This window comes from Vipera ursinii (assembly GCF_947247035.1).
Source record: "Vipera ursinii genome assembly, chromosome: 3".
In the NCBI taxonomy this organism is placed as follows: domain Eukaryota; kingdom Metazoa; phylum Chordata; class Lepidosauria; order Squamata; family Viperidae; genus Vipera; species Vipera ursinii.
Window position 1 is genome coordinate 77,159,942 of NC_139516.1, and position 21,865 is coordinate 77,181,806.

At 35.8% G+C, this 21,865-nt stretch overlaps 1 protein-coding gene across 11 annotated transcripts in view; it reads left to right on the plus strand.

The window, feature by feature from the left end:
- ADGRL2 (adhesion G protein-coupled receptor L2) overlaps nucleotides 1-21,865 on the plus strand; it is a 222,000-nt gene that overhangs the window by 144,211 nt on the left and 55,924 nt on the right. For 6 of the 11 annotated variants that reach the window (XM_083360567.1, XM_083360565.1, XM_083360571.1 and 3 more), the window contains exons 5-7: nucleotides 8,876-8,890; nucleotides 9,802-10,602; nucleotides 21,197-21,493. In XM_083360567.1, coding sequence (XP_083216693.1) covers nucleotides 8,876-8,890; nucleotides 9,802-10,602; nucleotides 21,197-21,493 — 1,113 coding nt within the window. The remainder of the gene's footprint in view (nucleotides 1-8,875; nucleotides 8,891-9,801; nucleotides 10,603-21,196; nucleotides 21,494-21,865) is intronic. The other 5 variants (XM_083360568.1, XM_083360572.1, XM_083360570.1 and 2 more) reach the window with 1 other exon arrangement.

The following is a 21,865-nucleotide window of genomic DNA, read 5'->3' on the forward strand; positions in this document are numbered from 1 at the left end:
TGGTCATTAAAAAGGCAGTCAATAAATTCAACTTAAGACCACTATTAGGACCAGACCTTCTATTGCTAAGTCACACAGCCATCAACAGAGTCTGATTTTATGACCTTTTTGCTGCATGTCCTTAAGCAAATTATATGGTGATTGATTAATCGTGCAAGTAAATCTGACTATTAACACCTCCTCCCATTGACATTGCTTGTCTGAAGACCCCTGGAAAAGTTACAAATGGTTTTCAGATGACCCCCCCCAGGCGCTCCGCCCATCATAAATATTCTTGTCAAAGGCTCAAATTTTTATCATGTGACCATTGATGTGAGGACTGGTTATAAATCCCTCATTTTGTGGTTGTTAGCTGCGAAGTCATGTCCAACCCATCGCGACCCTATGGACAACGTTCCTCCAGGCCTTCCTGTCCTCTACCATCTTCTGGAGTCCATTTAAGCTCACGCCTACTGCTTCAGTGACTCCATCCAGCCACCTCATTCTCTGTCGTCCTCTAGGACTGACCGGTTTGATCGCCTTGCAGTCCAAGGGATTTGCAGGAGTCTTCTCCAGCACCATAGTTCAAAGGCCTCAATTCTTTGGCGCTCAGCCTTTTTTATGGTCCAACAAAATATATATATACACACACATACACATATAAATACATACATACATACATACATACATACATACATACATACATATATATTAGGGCAAACATTCATAGTAAACTTTACACTAAAAATTAAAGATTTTCAATTCACCATTTATTTACCTTTCACACGTAGTCAGTCACTGTACACATACCGTCACACGTCAGTTGTGTAACAAAACATAATGGTCATCTCCCACAGTAAGCACTCAGCGCACGATCACATGACCAATGACAAGCTCGCGACCACATGACCAATCACAAGCTGAGCAGTGCCATCACAACCAGTAAAGACAAAGAACACATGCATCAGACTGGACACAAAAGCAGCCCGCATGCACTGTTTTAATGATTTTGCCGCTATGCTCGACGGTGATTCAAGCCCACATGAACGAAACATCAAATTTTCAAAAGTTATTTTTAAAACTTGGAAAATCCATCAAAAAAAAGGTGCCGGAACTCTGTTCCGGTGCGTTCTTTGAAAAAAAAAACCACGCTTCTTATTTTGAATCTGTAAATAACTACACACTGAAATTTCCCTGCATTCAAATTTGCAGGGAAATGTCATTATTAATGTACCCTGTTGAGGTTGCGAAACTTGCATTTAGTTAGGGATTATATATAATCCTTTCACAGAGGTTTCTGCAATCCAGACCAACAGCTGTTCACAAATCTTACATTGCTTGATTCATTTTGTTCACTTGATTCACAAAAAGTTTTCATTCGCTTTTTTTAAAAATTCCATTGTTAAAAATAAATTCAAACTATAACTGTAAAATTTAATGGTGCATGAATTGTGCACCCATTTATTCCTCATGTCCCATTTAATTATTTTAATACTCACAACCTTAAGCTTTTCTTATGGTGAAAGGGAGGTACATATTCCATATGTTGAGACAGTTTTGGATTGGTGCTATTCTTGTGTTAAAAACAATGAACCAGGGTAACAATCAAGACTTCATCCACACTTGATATTTACACTAATTTTCCTACTTACATCATTAAAAAAAACACTGTATTATCATTTGTACTGGCAATACTTAGTATTTAATTCTTCTATAAACTTTACTAAGAAGCAATTAAAGGCCAAACACAGTTCATATTTTTTTTTCATTGTTGCCGTGTATTTATACCATTGTGTCATTGCAGAAAACATGCTTGCTGTGGTTTTATTTTTCTGTACCATCATTAGATTTGAAATGCACTGCACATGCTGAACTTTAATCTGTTTTCCAGTGACTTATCATTAGTGGCTCATTATACCATTTTTCTTGTAGCATGTTGGGAGTAATACATTTTTGCCTATTAAGAAAAAGATAATTCTGATCATAACATCCCCTTACCTTGAAATTACCATTTTAAATTACCAGAAAGAGACTATGACATCATTCAAATATCAAGGTTCTTATATTTCTTTGGATCATTTCCTATAGCAGGAGGAAGTGTTTAAATATACATAAATATTATTTTCAGATCATTTGCTGGGCTCTTTTAGGACACAAATGTGGATGCATTCCTGCCAGTCAATTTTTTTTTGTTTATAAAAAAATGATTTCTTTTGCAGTCAACTGAAGAACACTCTGAATGGCATTGCAAAATGCTGGTGGTTATTACATATTTTTATATTTTTTTCTATTCTATTTTTCTCAGTTTTTCTATGCAGGACTAATATGGATAGAATTTTTTCTAATTGAAGGACCAAATTTAGAATTCAATTTTGAATAAATCTATTTGGAATTGATATTGGGTGAATATTTGCATTTTTTATTACATGTTATTTTTTTAAAATCTCAGGCAAACACGATGGTGCTTCTTTTAATTTGTACTGCATTTAAAGTATAAGATTTTTTTGTAGCATATGCCGAAATAAAATAAAATTATATAGCCCAATAACTGATTCATAACCGGGTGCAGAGCTGCAGCCTTTCTCTTGACTGATCAAGCACCAGCTTATTTCAACTTGCAGATTTAAAAAAATGTAACAATGTTAAGGTTTCACTGCAGCCAAAGTATACATAGTGCTGCTTATGCTGAGTACCTAATTTTGGTATCATTGCCCTTACACTGCAGCCAGTGGGATCTTCCTACTGAATGTATGGAAATCTCTCATTCAAAACCGCCTCTCTGTACCCATAGTAATTGTAGTTATATTGCCTTGCCCACTATTTACAGTTGATGGAGAAAATTATTCAAGCAATATAATTTAAGGTACAGTATAGTATGGCTATTCCTTTTCTGTACTATCACTGTGAGATCACAAAAGGCATTTTATTCATACATGTACATACTATATGTGCAGTAATGCCAAAAATAAGGTACACATCTGTTCTCTGAAATTATCCATATTTCTGTTACATATTCAAAATCTCCCTAGGAGCTTCATTTGCTTTTTCGAATCTCTGCTCTTTTTCCTAGCAACCTACTTTAAAATTTTAGCTTTCTTCTTTCTGTAATGCCCAAATTCTTCCTTTTTCTGCTTTTCACATTCTGTTTGCAATGGGATTGTAAGCCTTTTTTGTGTACATTTTGAAGGTGTTGAAGGCTTTGCATTGATCATTCATTCACAGCAACCACCAGTATCTGGGATATCCAAAACTCATGTTACGATTGTTACAAAACTGCATATTGCACGTAACTTTGTGTACTGCATGGTGTTTCATAGTTAATGCACTTATAATCCAGCGTATGTTTCAGGTTCAAGGCCATGGAGAGAGGAAACCATCCTTATCAGATAGTGCATATTGCCTTCTGAGCTAATTTACTACCAATGCAGCTACAACAGAAAGCACTATCAATTAATTCTTTATTAAAAATATGGAGGGATGATTGCAGTTTCTTGCTGCAGCCTGACTTTTGTTATTGTTGTCCCCACTTGGCCATTGATGGATGACTGTTTCATGCTAAGGTTGTACTCTTATCACTTTGGACATTTCAATTTCTTGTCAAAGCTAAGAGATCCGAAAGAGATGAATAAATTTGGGACTCCTACATCCTTACAGTTTTTCTTCTTAGAAAATTATTGCAGAAAAGGCCAAACGATGAAAAATCCAAAGCTGTTTAAGAATGAAGTTATGAAAATATCAGGGATAACACTGGAATACATGAGAACAATTAATAACCAAATATATGGTTGTGGACTGCATTCAGTTGAAGGCATCATTGGAGTAAAAAAAAAAGGCAGAACGTTAGGAAGTCATAGCACTTTTAATTTCATTAATTCTCTTCATTTTGGAGCCTTTTTTCTAGGCACATATTATTGCATGTACAAGAAAGAGGAGAATCATCATCATATATGGCAGCCATTGGCCCTGCTGTCTCAGATTTCCAGTTGTCATCAGTTTTGTGACATGCAAGGAATACAGCAGATAAAAATAAAGTCTAGGTAGAAAATGTGCTGAATTCCAGTGAACTCCCCCTCTACCCCACCCACCCACCCCGTCCCTGACGGAACCTGTAAAGTTCTCAGAAGACCGTAGGGTGCCATGGAATAGATTTTGAAAAATCCTGGCATAGAAAATTTTCTTTAAAAAATCATCAAATGTGTAAATTTGTACAAATAAGCCAGCATAGCATTTGAATGCAATGAAATTTATTCTTAAATACAATAATGGGATACACCTTCCTTAAGAGGATCTACTTTCTATATCTTACTATAACTGTATATTTTCCTAGTTCCTCTGCTCACTTTGGAATTTCTTTCATAGATCAGCAGGACAGCACATAGAAACAGCACTCAGTTGTGACCCTTATTTCCAAAATCACTATTCAAAATAGAAGGCCCCGTGGTAAGGCAGATGTTTAGTATAAGAATTATGCATTCCAGTGTTCATATACTTCTGTTATTGTTCAGATATCAATATATTATCTCAGTTGAACTCCATGTGTTCATTAATATATTCACTAAATTAACAGGTAAATTATTTGGAGACCATATATTACAAATAGGATAAAAACTATTTTTGTAGTTGGTTGCTATTCTCGTGTGATCAGGATTATATTAGATATATAGTATGTGCACTGCTTCCCAATGTTAGCCATATATACATACATACATACATACATACATACATACATACATACATACATACATACAAAGAGAGAGAGAGAGAGAGAGAGAGAGAGAGAGAGAGAGAGAGAGAGAGAGAGAGAGAGAGGAGAGCTTTAATGGGAAAAATATCTTTAGTTTTTTTTAAAAACATTTTCTCCTACCAGCAATTCATCTTCTGTGCCCCCCAAAATTCCACATTTCCAAGAGAAATACTATTAAAATCAGAATTTTAAAATAAACCAAAAATGCTTTGCTTTATCCTTGAATAAGAGTGTTACTGATTAAATTTCAGAGCAATGGAGACAGCCCACTTGACATTTCTCTGAATTGTGCAGTATATGTTGATACTCCAAATAACCTAAGTCAGTCCTTTTAGGATTAAAAAGCACAGACACCACTTCATACATCTATGCATGATGTTTTATTTTAAGCCTTGCTTGGATCCGGGAATTCTATGGAAGATACTCAGAGGTATTTTATTTTCTAGCTGTACTATTGGACCTTACAGTTTTATTTATTTATTTACCAGGCTGTCCCCCAAAATGTACAGCTCTACTCAGTGTGACAGCTGTGTACATGACACTAATATTTATTTGTTTATGCCATTGTTCTAGTATTCTGAGCAGTACACTGTTGTTTCTTTTAATGTAGAATATGCTCACATCAACAAACATCAGGAAGTGATGAATTATAAACCTCTTTTTAATTTTTTTGTTCCGTTTACTTAGTTATATTCTATTTCCTGGGATATTAAAATGATTTAGATTGTTCAGATCTAGTAAAAAAGGACCCATGCCAGGTAAAGCTATAGTTGAGTATCATTAAAATTAATAGTAATTTAACGGTATATTTTACAGTTAACGATTGAATAGAGTGCATAAGATTCATATGGTAGACTCTATCATTATTAAAGAGAAATGTGATGGTTCCAAATAATTACTGTCATGGAGATGTTTTTTGGACAATGCCAATGTGTTTAAAATAAATTTGGTATGAAATATGTAATAAATTTCCTTGGCATTGAGGCATGCTGCATTAAGAATGCCATGACCAACATTTTTCAAGGTGAATGATTTTCAACCAAAGCAAAAGTAAATAAAGCAATTTTATAGCTAGTATTTATTTTGCAGCAAGTTGCTTATACATTTTACTTGAAGTCTTGCATGTATTCTGATAAATATGTAGACTTTCTTGTTAGTTTCAATAGGAAAAGAGTTATTCATTCAAGTAAGTATATGTGGACACAAATCAGCATTATTTATTTAAACAAATTAAAAAGTCCTATAGGGCAAGAAGATTTATGGAATTCTCTTTTTCAAAACACAGTTGTATTGACTGTTTATCTGAACATCCTTGATATATCCCTGCCTTGGTTTAATTATATTAGACAAACGGTTTGTTTTATTATCCCACTTATTAAAAAACAGGACAATAAACAGTAATTTGGTAGATATTCTGATGATAACTCTTTGTCCTGTTTTGGGTTAATCTGATGCAAAATTTGCCTAAATGAAAATATAAATCTGATTTTTGTTTCTTGTTTACTTCTTTGTTCTAGACCATTATACTTATTCATTTTAGACAGAGGATTTAATTCAGGCCTGAAAGTCATTCTGTCTCTCCAGAGTCCTATTCAACAGCATAAAGTACCAAGATGAGAGCATGCAAATGTGTAACTTTCCTTACAAGGAAAGGGTCAGAGAAACAAATAATTGCATAACAGTCATATGGAATAATGCCTGAACAATATTTAAGCATATACTTTTAGCTCCAGGAACAATTCCATATTCTCTCAATAAGAGAAAATTGCAGTTATAACACAAAATCGTTCAAATCTTAATGTGGACCTTACCTTTTCCATTTTCCCCCTTCTTGGAATTATTGATGACTTTTTCTTCACAACAAAACAAACCTTACTTTCTTCATTCTTTCTTTCCTCTGTTGTCTTCTTTCGATTTCAATTATAGAAAACGTTTTATGTGTGCGAGGAACGTTTCAACCCAGAATATTTCTGACATTGGCCTTTAAAATGTTTCTAATATTCATTTTACTTCTGAATGTAAACCACCTTGATTTTTTAGTACGTAGTGGGATAAGATATTGATGGAGCAGATGCCTCCATTTTGATATTAGTGAAAAAGATTTATTATTTCTAAAGTTGAAATCCCAACATTCCCATTTCTAAGGAGTGGGAAATGAAATCAGGGTAAGTTGCATAATTTAACTAATGAAGTTAAGGTAGCAAGGTATTCTACTCTTAGTGCTTAAAAGTCACCCGCAAATATATATATTATTGGGTTGGTGATTGTGTGTTTGTGTGTGTGTATGGATGGAGGTAGAGAGAGTTCCATTGTATCATATTTGTTGGTGATCATCCATCCAGCTGGTAATAAATACATCCATTCTTCAAAACAAATGACCTTTTTTTTACTCCTTTGTCCTGTTGAACTTCTCCTTCTTTAACCCTGGAGTTTTTAACCAGCAATACAGCTAACATGAAGAAGGTATCAGCTTCCCTCTCTTGTCATGATGAAAGGAGAACTTATGTTCCATGGAAAAAAGTATAATCTAACCTTCCCAAGATGTTCCATTCTTACTTTTGGAGTTTGCCAAGAGCAAAAATTGTATATGTTTTATCTTTGCCACCAGGATTTTCTGAATGAGAAAAGACATTGGGTATTACTCTGAAGATTTTTTTTATATAAAGCCAAAAAAGAGAGAGAGAGAGAAGAGAGTTCAAATAGTAAAATTGGTAATCTTATCTCCTACATGGTAGAGTGGGAAAGGTCAGCCTGCTTAAAGACTTCTCTAAAACTGAACATACTTTTGTGATCTAGAAAACAGCGGTATTTTAAAGCAAAGAAAGTCCATGGCTCTGAATGTAGGAGCATTAAGGACTGTCTCTCTACCTTTGCATAGTTTAACTTCATTTTCAATACTTTTAAAATGAAAACGTGTTTTGCACAATGCTAGGCTTTCAGATATGATCAGTAGGTTCCAATCCTACAGGCTGGAATGATCTGTAGAAAAATCCATAGCCAAAATAAGTGGTCAAATTCAATTTTGCAGGTTTTTCTTTTTTCTTTTCTAAAAATTCTAAAATTGGGAAATCTTTGATTTAAGGGAAAACTCCAAACTCCTATCAATCCATTGATGCAGTAAAGCATAGTCTTTTGAGATTAATGATATATTGAGTGGATACATATATTATGTTCTGTGGTTTGTTTGCTTTTGGTTTAGCGTGCTGAATAATCTCAGCCAAATGTGGTTTATTCAGTAACTCTACTCCATAGCTCAATCCACTGTATGTATCCTTAAGATATATTCTTCTATGTTATAATTACTTATTTGCATGCCCAATTTTATTTGCATTTTTGTCCACTTCGCCCTTAACTGAAAACTCCAGGAAAGCTAAAGACCACAACAAATTGTATCTTTAAAAAAATAAAAATAAAGAAACATCTGTATTTGGAAAAATGGGAAACCAAACTCAGCATGAAGCGGTGATTTACATAAAAAAAACAAACCAGTTGAGAACTCTTACAGTGCCCAAATATATTGGGTTTGTTTTTGGTTCAAGATTTGGATTTTGCAGTCTCAGAGAAACTTTGCAAGAGGCTAGTCTGAATTAAATACTTTAAACATAAAGGCTAATCCAATTTTACTAGTACCTCCTGCAAATTCAGTAACAGAAATACTTCTGTCCTGCAGAAGAATAAGATTGGGGTCCTATGCAAATCCATTTAGCCTTTCCTTTAACCAAAGCTGTTTCTTTATACTAAAATACAATATATAAAACACATGCATATGATAGCATATTAATAGAAGGCCTTTTTACGTGCACTTGTTAAGGCTGCTTGGGTAACAGAAGGCTATGTATATCATGCATTAGTCAAGTCTTTCATTATTTATTCAGGTTGACTAAGTGAAACTACATCCCAGCATTTTCTGTTCTGCCTCTTTAACCTACTAAAATGATTGATCAATGTTCACTTATGTAACTGTAGAATCTTTCTCCAGCTAGGTTTTCCTGTTGTCTGTTTCTCTCTATCCAATGTTGTGCAGTTCTTATTCTCCCTGTGTTTAACGTCTGTTAACTAATTTAATCTTCGCCTAATAATCAATTTGTGTTAATCTTCTTCTTTTTTTCCTTGCACTTTTTTTTTTCATTTTTCTTCCGATGCTTGAAATAGAAGTGGAGCAAAAAGGTAAATAACATATATAGTCCAAACCCCTCAGCTCCTTGTTATGTGCCTTATGGATGTTAACCTCCACCCGTTCCCCTTCCCCACAACATTCTGAAATTATAATAATCAGCAGGATCTTATAAATACCCTTCCTTAAAGAAGTTGATTTTGCAATTTTGCAATAAACTGACTTGGCTGCTAAACTGACTCGGCTATTTAAAAAGCAGGTGATGGGATTTAGTATCTGATGGCACCTGCTCTGGGATGAAGACTCCCGTTGCTTTTTTCCTCCCTCTCTTTCTCTTTCCCTGTCTTTCTCTTACCCATGACAACTATTTGTTAATAAAAATGTCATCTTGCTTGGCTTTCCAGAACCCTCTCCATAGCATGCCACAATTACAGGGTTCCTGGTCTGTTCCATCCATTGCTTTGGTTGCTCTTTATTTCTGTTGCTCTTGATGAAGGTCTACGGATCTGATGTTTTAATTTTAATTTTTCCCCCTTGTATGTCGAAGCAGCTTTATTTTCAGTCTGAGAGTTTCTGAATGTTTCTTGAAAATGTTAAGAATTAAAAACATCTACCCATCAGTTGAATCACTGCACATCAATTAAAAGGTCGGGAGAATAAATGCTCTTATGCAACGGTAGTTCTATTTTTTTTTTTCCAGATTTAGTAACATGCCATAGAACCTCGGTTTGTTGTCAGAGAAAAAGACTGCATATACTGGTTACTACTGTAACTTTTAAGAACCATAATGACAAAGGGTAAAACATGTATTAATCACATACGAACTATAAGGCATTGTAGTTAAAGAATTTTTTTGTTTCTTTAAAGTTATACCTACGTAGAGTGCTTGCCTAGACTTTATGGATATTGTGATTTTTTTCCCTTTTTTAATCGCTCTTGTCTTGCTTCTTTCTGTGACTACCAGTTTTTGTTTGCCCTGGGACGTTGAAAGCTGTGGTGGATTCCCCAAATTTATATGAAGCTGAACAAAAGGCAGGTGCCTGGTGCAAAGACCCTCTTCAGGCTGCAGATAAAATATACTTCATGCCATGGACTCCATACCGCACTGATACTTTGATAGAATACGCATCTTTAGAAGACTTCCAAAATGGACGCCAACAGACAACATACAAGCTTCCCAATCGAGTGGATGGTACCGGATTTGTGGTGTATGATGGTGCGGTCTTTTTTAATAAGGAAAGAACCAGAAACATTGTGAAATTTGACTTAAGGACTAGAATTAAGAGTGGAGAAGCTATTATAAATTCCGCCAACTACCACGACACATCCCCTTACAGATGGGGGGGAAAGACTGATATTGATCTGGCAGTGGATGAAAATGGCTTGTGGGTAATTTACGCTACAGAGCAAAACAATGGAATGATAGTCATTAGCCAACTCAATCCATATACTCTGCGTTTTGAAGCAACGTGGGAAACAATCTATGACAAACGGGCAGCCTCTAATGCTTTTATGATATGCGGGGTGCTTTACGTTGTACGATCAGTTTACCAAGACAATGAAAGTGAAACTGGTAAAAATGCAATTGACTATATTTACAACACCAGGTTAAGCCGTGGAGAAAATGTAGACATTCCTTTTCCCAACATGTATCATTACATTGCTGCTGTGGATTACAATCCAAGAGACAATCAACTGTATGTGTGGAACAACAATTTCATCCTACGATATTCTCTTGAATTTGGTCCTCCTGATCCTGCCCAAGGTAGGAATTCCCTTTTTAACTATTTAAATAAATAAATAAACTGCTTATAAATAAATAAACTCTAGTCTATTTGGAAATTAGCAATGGATGCTTCTGCTTTGCCAAAACGAAACAAACACAAAAGGACACTTTTGATTTGATTTTTACCTGCACATGCCAAAATAAGGACAATCTTTAACACACTATTTCTAATGCCCCATCTATTTGTAATATAGAAATATAGTCACATTGGCCCTTTCCTTTCACTTTGCAGTGAAATATATAAAAACCAAGTTAATTATTTTGTGCTAGCACTAGAAAAGTATGTGATGGTAAATCATCTTGTAGAGACTGTTTTGGTTTTGCATGGACGTTGTAAAGGTTTTCATTTCAGTTTCCATTTTGAGCTCCAAGGAATGTGATTTAATATTATTGTTGCACGTTACTGCATTCTCATATTTCCAGTTATGTGGCAAATGCAGAACTAAATATGTATAGGAACCTAAAAGATAGTATCATTATATAAACTGCCAGAGAGAAGACATTTAGGAAGCTTCATCAGTAGAGAAGTGTTTTCAATATACTGTGATTCACATACAGATATTAAACACTGACAATGTTGTTTAGATAAATAATTGGCAAAGGAACACAATAAAAATATTTTGTTACAGCTTGCTGAAATCAACTCAGTTTAAAATATATATTATGCACAGAAACATTTGTGGACTTTGTTGCTTTTTGTTTTTGTTTTACTTTATATATTTTTATTAGATGTTCCTCTTCAACTGTTGATGAACTTTTATCACTTCTGTTATACAGAACTGGTTGCTTGGTCCACTGTAAATGTAAAAGAACTATAGGGTCAGAAGTGCTATGAAGTAAGATAGGGCTGTATACTAAGGTGTATATATACTAAGATGTAAAGTTACTATATATGGGTGCAAATGCAACGATGGATAGCGTGTATCTTCATTTCTGAACAGAAAAGAGCTCATCCTGAGTAGTTAGATCAATGTCATCAGTTGGGGGGAAAAAGAATTTAAAAAGTTACCTGTTTAATCAGTATTGTATTGAACATACAAGAAAAAGTTTAAAGGCTACTTTGCTGAGATATTTTAAGGCAATGAAATAAAACTCTCTCTCTCTCACACACACACACACACACACACACACACACACACGGTATATATATGTATAAAAGGTAAAGGTAAAGGTTCCCCCGCACATGCGTGCTAGTAATTTCCGACTCTAGGGGCCGGTGCTCATCTCCGTTTCAAAGCCAAAGAGCCAGCGCTTGTCCGAGGACGTCTCTGTGGTCATGTGGCCAGCATGACTAGACGCCAAAGGCGCACAGAACACTGTTACCTTCCCACCGTAGTGGTCCCTATTCTTCTACTTGCATTTTTTTTTACGTTCTTTCAAACTGCTAGGTTGGCAGAAGCTGGGATGAGTAACAGGCGCTCACTCTGCTACGTGGCACTCGGGATTCGACCCGCCAAACTGCCGACCTTCTGATTGACAAGCTCAGCATCCTAACCCACTGAGCCACCGCGTCCCTATATATATGTATACATAGATACATATACATACATACATGCATGCATGTGCATGTACAGGATTTCTAAATGAAATCCTGTAAAAATATACAGGTAAGATGCGTGCTAGTCATTTCTGACTCTAGGGGCCGGTGCTCATCTCCATTTCAAAGTCCGAGGACGTCTCCGTGGTCATGTGGCCAGCATGACTAGACGCCAAAGGTCCACTGTAAATGTAAAAGAACTATAGGGTCAGAAGTGCTATAAACTAAGATAGGGCTGTATACTAAGGTGTTTATATACTAAGATGTAAAGTTACTATATATGCTTGGCAACTGACTCATATTTATGATGGTTGCAGTGTCCATGAGTCATGTGAGAACAGCTGCAAAAATTAACTCAGCTGAACATTAGACAGCATCCATCCATGTGACAAATTTAGACAAACCTGGACCCAATAGTTTTTTATGTCTTAAAATCTGCTAAGTAAGGGTTACAGGTTTACTGTAATCTACAATTTCTAAAAATGATAAATATGATGAAATAATAAGGAAATGCTCATGCAAACATTTTTTTTTTTCAAATGAGAGCTTTGTATAATTCCATGCTTTATTTCACTATCTCCGGTATGTAGGAATAACCTTTTTGTATGTTCACAATAAATATGCAGCAGCCAATTGATATCGGTAAGCACAGAAAATTGCAGTTTATAGTTATTTTTAAAAGCATAAAGTCCATAAATTAATCTACTCAATCCAAGTGAATTTAAGAGTTGCAGGAGATTTATTTTTTAAAAATACTGGATTGGACCCAAATTTAGTGTTACTTTCATTAAATCCATTAAAGTTAATAGGACAAATGGATTTCAGTGAGTCTGTTGTAAATATGATTGAATCTGGGTCTGATCCAATGAAGTAAACAAGCATTTCATTCTTTGACATCCAATTTTTTAAAAGAATGAACATTTAGGAACATCAGTTACATGTATTTTTTTTAAAGTAAGGATTACAGTTTATGCATACTGCTTAGGTTTAAAGCAAATATAAACAACCGTTTCTACACTTTTCTGCTTTTAGAAAAGAAATTGTCCTAATATCAAACATCTAATGATGTCTTAAGTCAGAACATCCACTGCAGAAGCCAAGGCCTATTCTTGTAGAATATCTAATTTAAGACCACTATAGGGAATTCAGCTATCACTTTACTTGTGATGCGTGCAGTAATGATATGTTCAGAAGCTCAACAAACCCTGTCTTTCATTTTATAGTCTGTTAGTAGTACCTGTCTATACCATAACTTCCTTCTTCAAAATGGTTCAAATACTGCATTTGCCCTCTTTTCACCAAATAGAATTATTTATCTCACTTACTCTTAGTCCCCCATAGCTAAATATCATACTTAACCTCATCCATGTCAATGTTTCCCTCTAAGAAGACATATTCCTCATGTTACTTCTCTATATATTATATTGCAATATCTGTGTAGCACTGCCAGAATTATTTATAGAGTGGTTCCATAAAATGCTTAGCTTTCTATTCCTGCAGTGTTAAAACTGTAGCTTAAACTCTCTTTCAGGGTCCGTGCAAAATTAACTTCATGGAATATCAAGAGTTGTAGACAAATTAATTATTTTAAGGCCTAGGCCTCTCAAACTTCACACAGTTTTGAAGTTCAGCCTCTTGCACACCATTCAGAAGACTAGCATAGCCCTTGACCTAAGCAATAAAGCACAAACTTAAACTAAAGCAGGGATTTCGCTTTAATTTCTTTTATTATATTTTTCACAGTTTCTCTAATGGCTCACAATGGCCTATGTATCTTAAGAGCTCCAGCTTGTGAATTAGCTTAGATTGACCCAAAGCTATCCAATGAAGTAAATGAATGAAAGAATAGGAATCAGAACCCAGATCTTTTCATTCACAGTGTGGCAGGAATAGATATTACTGCTGCTGCTGCTGCTGTTATAGTTGCCATTTCTGTTTACTACTTCGACTGTTATTTTGCTTTGATATACTGGTCTATGTTGCCTTTGAACATCTCTTTAGAAAAATCATACATTGAGAACATCTCATTTCCTTTATATTTAAAACTGAAGAATACATTAAACAATTATAGCAATAGCAATATCAGTTAGGCTTATATACCGCTTCATAGCCCTCTTTAAGCAGTTTACAGAGTCATCATATTGCCCCCAACAATCTGGGTCCTTATTTTACTGACCTAGGAAGGATGGAAGGCTGAGATGATCTTGAGCCGGTCAGGATCAAACTGCTGGCAGTCGGCAGAGTTAGCCTGCAATACTGCATTTTAACCACTGCAACACCACTTATATTTGATTTTTAAAATATTATTTTATATAATATATTATTTTTAGGTAAAGGTTCCCCTGCACATGTGTGCTAGTCGTTTCCAACTCTAAGGGCCAGTGCTCATCTCTGTTTCAAAGCCAAAGAGCCAGCGCTTGTCCGAGGACGTCTCGGTGGTCATGTGGCCGGCATGACTAGATGCCAAAAGCGCACGGAACGCTGTTACCTTCACACCGTAGTGGTCCTTATTTTTCTATTTGCATTTTTACGTGCTTTCGAACTGCTAGGTTGGCAGAAGCTGGGACAAGTAACAGGTCCTCACACTGTTTCGTGGCACTCGGGATTCGACCTGCCAAACTGCCAACCTTCTGATCGACAAACTCAGCGTCCTGAGCCACTGCGTCCCTTTATGTGTGTGTGTGTGTGTGTGTGTGTGTGTGTGTAAATTTTTTGGATTGCTCACAAAGAAAGGGAGACTGATATAGCTATTTCAAACTTATTTGTTCTCATCAGTCAGCCACACCCTTCTGAGATTCGAACCTGGGCTGATTGCACTATATATATAGGTCTTGGCGTATTCGGGTCTTTTCCCGTGTAGGATTGAGGGTGTCTTGGCAACGTTTCGACAAGGTCCCACTCGTCATCTTCAGGCTGGTGTCTTTGTTTTGTGCTTGTCCGAGCGAAGCACGAAACCAAAGACCAGCCTGAAGATGACAAGTGGGACCTCGTCGAAACGTCGCCAAGACACCCTCAGTCCTACACGGGAAAAGACCCGAATACGCCAAGACCTATATACCTATACCCATGAAAATCTACAAAAACATGTGTGTGTGTGTGTGTGTGTGTGTGTGTGTTTCTATTATATAACAGGAAAACCATTTTCTGACTTTACAGGCTGATAATTTGATACACTTCCCAGAATTTCAAAATCCAAGATTAAAAACAGGATTAGTAGTATCTTCTCATATTTTCCATGAATAAAGTCCCACAGTATTATAGGGCTTATTTCTGTCCAAAATATGGTTTAGGTTTATTCCCTTTGACTCTGAGAACTTTTTTTCCCTAATTACTCTCTGGATCGATCTCTTGTTGATATTTATGCATTTAAGTGAATTCTGGCACTTTCAGAGGCATGAAACTAGGGTGTATAAACAGACAAATACCAAAATGATTAGACCATATCAGCGGTAAGAGACAATTCTCTCTCTCCCTCCCTCTCTCCTTAAATAACAGGCCTATACTGGTGAAATTACTGCATCTCAGAATGCAGATGGGAATCCTGTAATCAAAATGGGTTGACTTTTAATTCCAACATACTACATAAGTTTAAAGCAGCTGAGCATCATAGAAACAGTTGCAAAATTTTGATGTTATCCGAAATGCAAAAAAACCCCAACCCTTTTAACTATTATGGCTATTTGGTTATACTCAGATTGATTGATACCCTTAAAATGTAGATAACACTAATTGCTATTTTCTGCCAAATATGTATTCTTCTGCAAACCTTTCTTAATTTCAATTCTGTCAAGTCTGTTTGGATGCTTGTGGTGCCACCTTTAGGGAAGGAAGCATAGATATCCTCCATTCAGATTGTGCATGGTAAACAAAAGTCGGGATGTGACTTTTCCACAGGGCTTTTTTAAATCAGTCTAGGCTTTAAATTTAGTTTTTAAACTTTAAATAATTCTACAGCACAGGTAGCAGGAGTACTAAAATTGTGCAGATCATTTTTTTCAGACAAAGCAGATGTATTTCAGAACTCCTTTTTTTTTTTAAATAGCCACACTGGTGGCAGTGGTATCTGTCTTTGCAAATGAACAGCTGCACATAGAGTGCTGAATGAAATTATATGCTCTTGTGATTTTAACCTCCTAGCTGGACTCAAAAAAAGAGTCATTGTGATCCCTTTTAGTGATGTTAAGCTGTAGGGCACAAGGGTAGCTTAAACGAGTTAGAAGCTGTCAGAAGTAAGAGGATCTGTGAGAGTATTAATTGCACTATTGTTGATACAGATTTCTGTCATGGAGAAATGACTTAATTAAACACATGGTGTCTAGAATATCAGTAATAAGGAAAACCTCCCCCAGATTCTTTCCATTGTGCCCCAAGATCTGAAGTGGTAGTGGCTTCTTGACACTTTCCCAGGCATTTGTGATGCTTTTGACAACATTAATTGAGAAAGCATTGGAAGTCTGGCTGCATTGTAATCAAAAGGAAAATTACAGAGATTTCACAAGATGCCAGGCAAGTGCTTACAGGGAAAGATAGACAGGTTTGAGAAGTCTGTTTCCTTTCTTTTTTCCCAACAGGTAGGCTGAATAGAAAGTTCAGCAAGATTGCACAGGCGGTGTTCTATCAGACTGGCAATGAAACGTGGCACTTCACAAGGGTGTGTGTGTGTGTGTTTGTGTGTGTATGAGTGTGTGTGTGTGTGTGATGGAAAATGAGAATCAGAAAAGCATGACTTTCAGAAAGAGTTCTTGAGAGTACTCAGCTAGGAAATAAATAGGTAGACAGAAAGAGTTGTGTGGATTTTGTTCTATGTAAAACCAGTGCTTTTTTGTGTAAGAAAAAGGTGCCGGAACTCACTCACACATGTCATACAACCCACCTTGCCTATCCTATAAGGTTCCATCCAAAAAAGGTGCCGGAACTCCGTTCTGAGCGTTCTATGAGGAAAAAAAGCCCTGTGTAAAACTATATAGAATGTAAAGGAGACAGATAGAAAGACCTAAGCATAAATGGAAGCCATTCCTGCATTAATTTTACAGATGACTGTACGAGGTCAGAGGTCGTCAACAGGCACTGAATGTGTGTAATATTAGGCACCTTATGAACTTTAAGAGGGATTGACAACCGTATAAATTTTTTTATGTTTTATATAATGTCCTCAGTAAACTAGGAATGAAACAAGTGAGAGGCACAATCAACTCTGGGTTTCTTAAACCTTTGCAGAATATATGGATATGGATGATTTCAGTTTTGACCATTACAGGAATCCAGGAAAAAATGTTCTAATAGAACTAAAAGTTCCTCACCTTTCTCTCTTCTTCCTCTCCCTTACGCCTACAAGAAAGAAATATTCTTTTCAGGTTCTTTGAAAAAAAACACAGATGTCTGGCTATCTCCTTGTTTGCATTTGTGGTTAAATTCAATTTACATTCAAGAATACACGTTTTTAGAAGTTATAGCCTAAGGACAGAAGAGGTTTAAATCCTTTTTTTTAAAAAAACACAAAAACAGCATAAGCCTTTAGGAAATAAGTGTCAAAGGAAAAAAAAAATAAACCTGAAAAGTGTCAAATCCAGTTGTTTCCAGAAGGCCTGAGTTCGTAAGGAGTGAATGCTTGTCACAGTTTATAAATTCCTCCAGGCAGGGACCTGTCTCTTTTTTGGAAAAATGGGAGAGAACACCAATGGAATTAAAAAGGTTGTTGTTGGTTTTTTTTTAAAAAAGAGACAGAGAGAGGGAGCGCAAAAGTTCTGAGTTGTGTTGCTTCACCAGTTAATAATTATTTTAATATTGCAATAGCTGGAGGCAGGTTGTCCAGGTGGACTTGCTAATTCTGCCTTTTGGGACGGTAAATTAAAATGCCTTTTTTTGGGGGGGAGGGGCTGTTCCTCTTGATGACTGGCTGCTTGTTTCCTTTTCTTCTCTGTAGCTTTCCTGGAAATTGTTATTTGCAGTTCTCATAAATTTTTTATAAGCTATGATGGACCTAATGGGACTTCCTTTCCTGAAAATCAGGAGAGAAACATTCAGTTTCCTGAATCCCATTTCAAGTTTTCCAGGGCTCTGTGCAGAAAGAAAAGCTACAGGATTCCTAGTTGAATACAAATAGTCTTCGACTTACGGTCATCATTGAGCCCAACATTTCTGTTGCTAAGTGAGACATTTGTTAAGTGCCCCATTTTACGACCTTTCTTGCCACAGTTGTTAAGTGAATCACTTCTGTTGTTAAGTTAGCAACATGATTCCTAAGTGAATCTGGCTTCCCCTATTGACTTTGCTTGTCAGAAAGTCACAAAAAGAGATCACGTGACACCCTCCAGGGTACTGCAACCGTCATAAATATGAATCAGTTGTCATGGGAATGCCTTCAACGGTCAGAAGTGTGAACATGTACATAAGTCATTTTTTCCAGTGCCATTGTAACTTTGGCCACTGAATGAACAATTGTAACTCGAGGACCACCTGAACAAGTTTCCCATGAGTTTTACCTGTTTTAAAATATTTCAGGATTGCTGGACCCATTGCTTCACAGGCATACCAAACCAGAAACACAACTTAATGGCAAAGAGGGGTTTTTTCCCCCCTTTCATCTTTAAAACCACACATCCAGATCCTGGTTACCTAGATATATAAAGTCAAGCTGTTGTTGTTTTTTTAAAAAAAATCAGTGTGTTGTAATGTTTGGGGTTTTGGACAAAGAGTGGGTTCAAATTGCAATCTATCTTGAGAGGATTGATGTTATCAGTGCAAAATGAAGAGAGATCAGATCCCATGTAAGCCTCCTAGGACCTAGATGGAAGGGCAGGATTAACAATCTTAACAAATGTTGCTATCCCTCACTGCAGACAGTATGTTCCCTAATACTTTTTCTCAGGGATCTTCCTTTTTTTTCCCACCTGGTATCTAGTGAAATAATCATTTTGGGATTTAGCTTCTGAACCTTAAAAAACAAACAAACATTGCAGTGGCAAATTCTTTTTCTATTTTTTTTTCTAGTTAATTGTTGATTTTCATGACTTTTACTCTACATGTTATACTATTTATTATTTTATAACTATAACTATAAACTATAACTATAAACATGTTACTATATCAAATTATATTATATCAAGTCAATATATATGTAAATGCTGTGTAATAGATTAACATAGCAATATTTTATGGAATGTGTCACAACAGAATCAGTCCATTCCATGTATAGTAATATAGAGCCTGCATCTAATTGTGGTGCATTAAATTGAGCTGATACTCTAGAGCAGCGTTTCCCAACCTTAGGAACTTGAAGATGCGTGGACTTCAACTCCCAGAATTCCCCAACCAGCTATGCTGGCTGGGGAATTCTGAGAGTTGAAGTCCACGCATCTTCAAGTTCCTAAGGTTGGAAAACGCTGCTCTAGAGCTCCTACCCACGAATTATTTAATTCATTGGTTAGAATTTTGAAGTGTTCATGTTATTAAAGAGATGTTACTTTATGTATTTTCATATATTTTTTTCCTGTGACTCATTTAAAAGTTAAAATGACTAGCTATAGGCATCAAACAATAATTATTTTCAGAGAATAACACACACAGAGAGACACACACACACACACACACACACAAAGAATTATATTGCCAATCCAAAATATTAATAAAATAAATTAAATCAGTTATGCAGAATGCCATTTTGGAGAGATTTGGTTCAACCCTTATTTCTTTGTAAGGATTCAATTTAAATTTTAAAATCTAAGCCTCAAATTAGTTTTCTTTTTAATTTTAAAAATAAGTGACAATATTTTTCTTTGATATTGTTATTGTGAATTGTCTATCAAACCTGTCAGGGTTTTTTTCTAAAAAGATTTTTAGAGAGCTTCCATGTAAAATAATAATAAAATTCTAGATTCTTGGGAAGAACTCAGTGTGTATGAAGACCAATCTCAGCTGAAGAAAAGGCAGCTATGATTTCACATTTTTATGTATTTAATAATAGTGCTCATCATTATCTAATCTAAACATCTGGCTGACTGTGTGACAAACCACGACTCCTTTTTTTTTTTTTTTTGAATTCTTGAAGTTTTGGCCGGTATAGAAAATAGCTTTGAACTTGGAAGAGTTACCCCAATTATTTATCTTAATGTTAATAAATTGACACAATTGGACAAATGGATAAAATGAATAATGCTAGAAGTTAACAGAGAAGTAACTTGAGGAAAACAAGTTTCCTCAGATGGCTAGGCAGAGTACTTGGCTTGAATTAGTTTTTGCTTTATTAGAAAGGGTTGTTTAAGGTCTGAGATGTCGAAATACACCGAGATAAAGCAAAGCAAGCAAGGTTCCAGTCTCCCAACTCCTCCCCACCCCAATTTGGATCTAGTCAGGTGTGCTAGAAATCTCTGAAGCAAGAATGTCTGCCGGGCTGCAAGATGTTACACTAATTATCCTTTTTCAAGTAACAGAGTGAGTGATATCAAGTAGGGTGCTTCTTTCTTTCTTTTTTTTGGGGAGGGGGGAGGAAGTTTTTGGAGGGGGGAGGAAGTTTTTTTTTTTTGTTAAACAATCTAGTTATTTATAACCTGTTCTTCTGTTGTAGGGTTTCCTTGTTTATTTTGCCTTTTTTCAATGTGAGCACTGATTTTATCTCTTCAGTCAATATAATGTTACAATCTTTTATTACGTATATCAGTTATGATATTAGACAATTTGGTACTCCTGCCTCCCAGGCTTTAGAAATATATATCTATCAATATGTATTCAAGAGATAAGAGAGAGAGATGTGCAGAACCAGCCACGTATTGCATCTAAGAATGGATCATTATTATTAATATTCTTAATTCTTACTAGATGTTTTCATCTTATCCTTTTTGAAGGAGAAGGAGAATGTTTCACAGTTGTTCTTCCTCATTCTTCCTCCATATTATATTATATTTTGTTTATGTATAAAATTTAAAATCTGCCTATCTCCCTCACAAGGGGCTCTGGGCAGTACACAGATAACATATCAAAACATAGGAATAGTATATAACATTTAAAAGGCAAAGAATAACATTACTTTTCCCTTTACAGTGCCTACCACAGCAGAGACAATAACTCCATCCACAGAGCTATTCAAAACAACTGTATCTACCACAAGCACTACCCCACACAAAGTTCCTGTTAGCACAACTGTGGCTGCCGGAACCAAAGAAGATAGTAGAGGTCCCAAGCCACCACCAGCAGTTTCTACAACCAAAATTCCTCCTGTTACAAGTTTTTTCCCTCTGCCGGAAAGATTCTGTGAACCGGATGTGGCCCGGGGAATTAGTTGGCCTCAGACTCAAAGGGGAATCATGGTGGAACGTCCCTGTCCCAAAGGAACACGTGGTAAGTTTTAAAACCAGATACTCAAATCTGATCAAATGAGATGTTTGACAAAATCTGTCTTGAACTCTTTTTTTTCCCCTTGCTGACTATTGTTAAGCTATATTTCATTTGATTTTTCTTTCTTAGGAGAATATAACATCTTCAGGTTTTAAGCTGTAGAGGGCATTGAAGCCTAGGAATATAATTATAGCCCTTTTTCTATTGTTTCAGATTTATTTATTTATATTCCACCTATAAAATTATTATTTTATAAATAACTCAAGGCAGCAAACACACCTAATACTCTTTCCTCTTCCAATTTTCCTCATAACAACAACTTTTGTGAGCTGAAATGTCAACTTTAGCTGAAATGCAGTCAGTTTCAAAACTTGC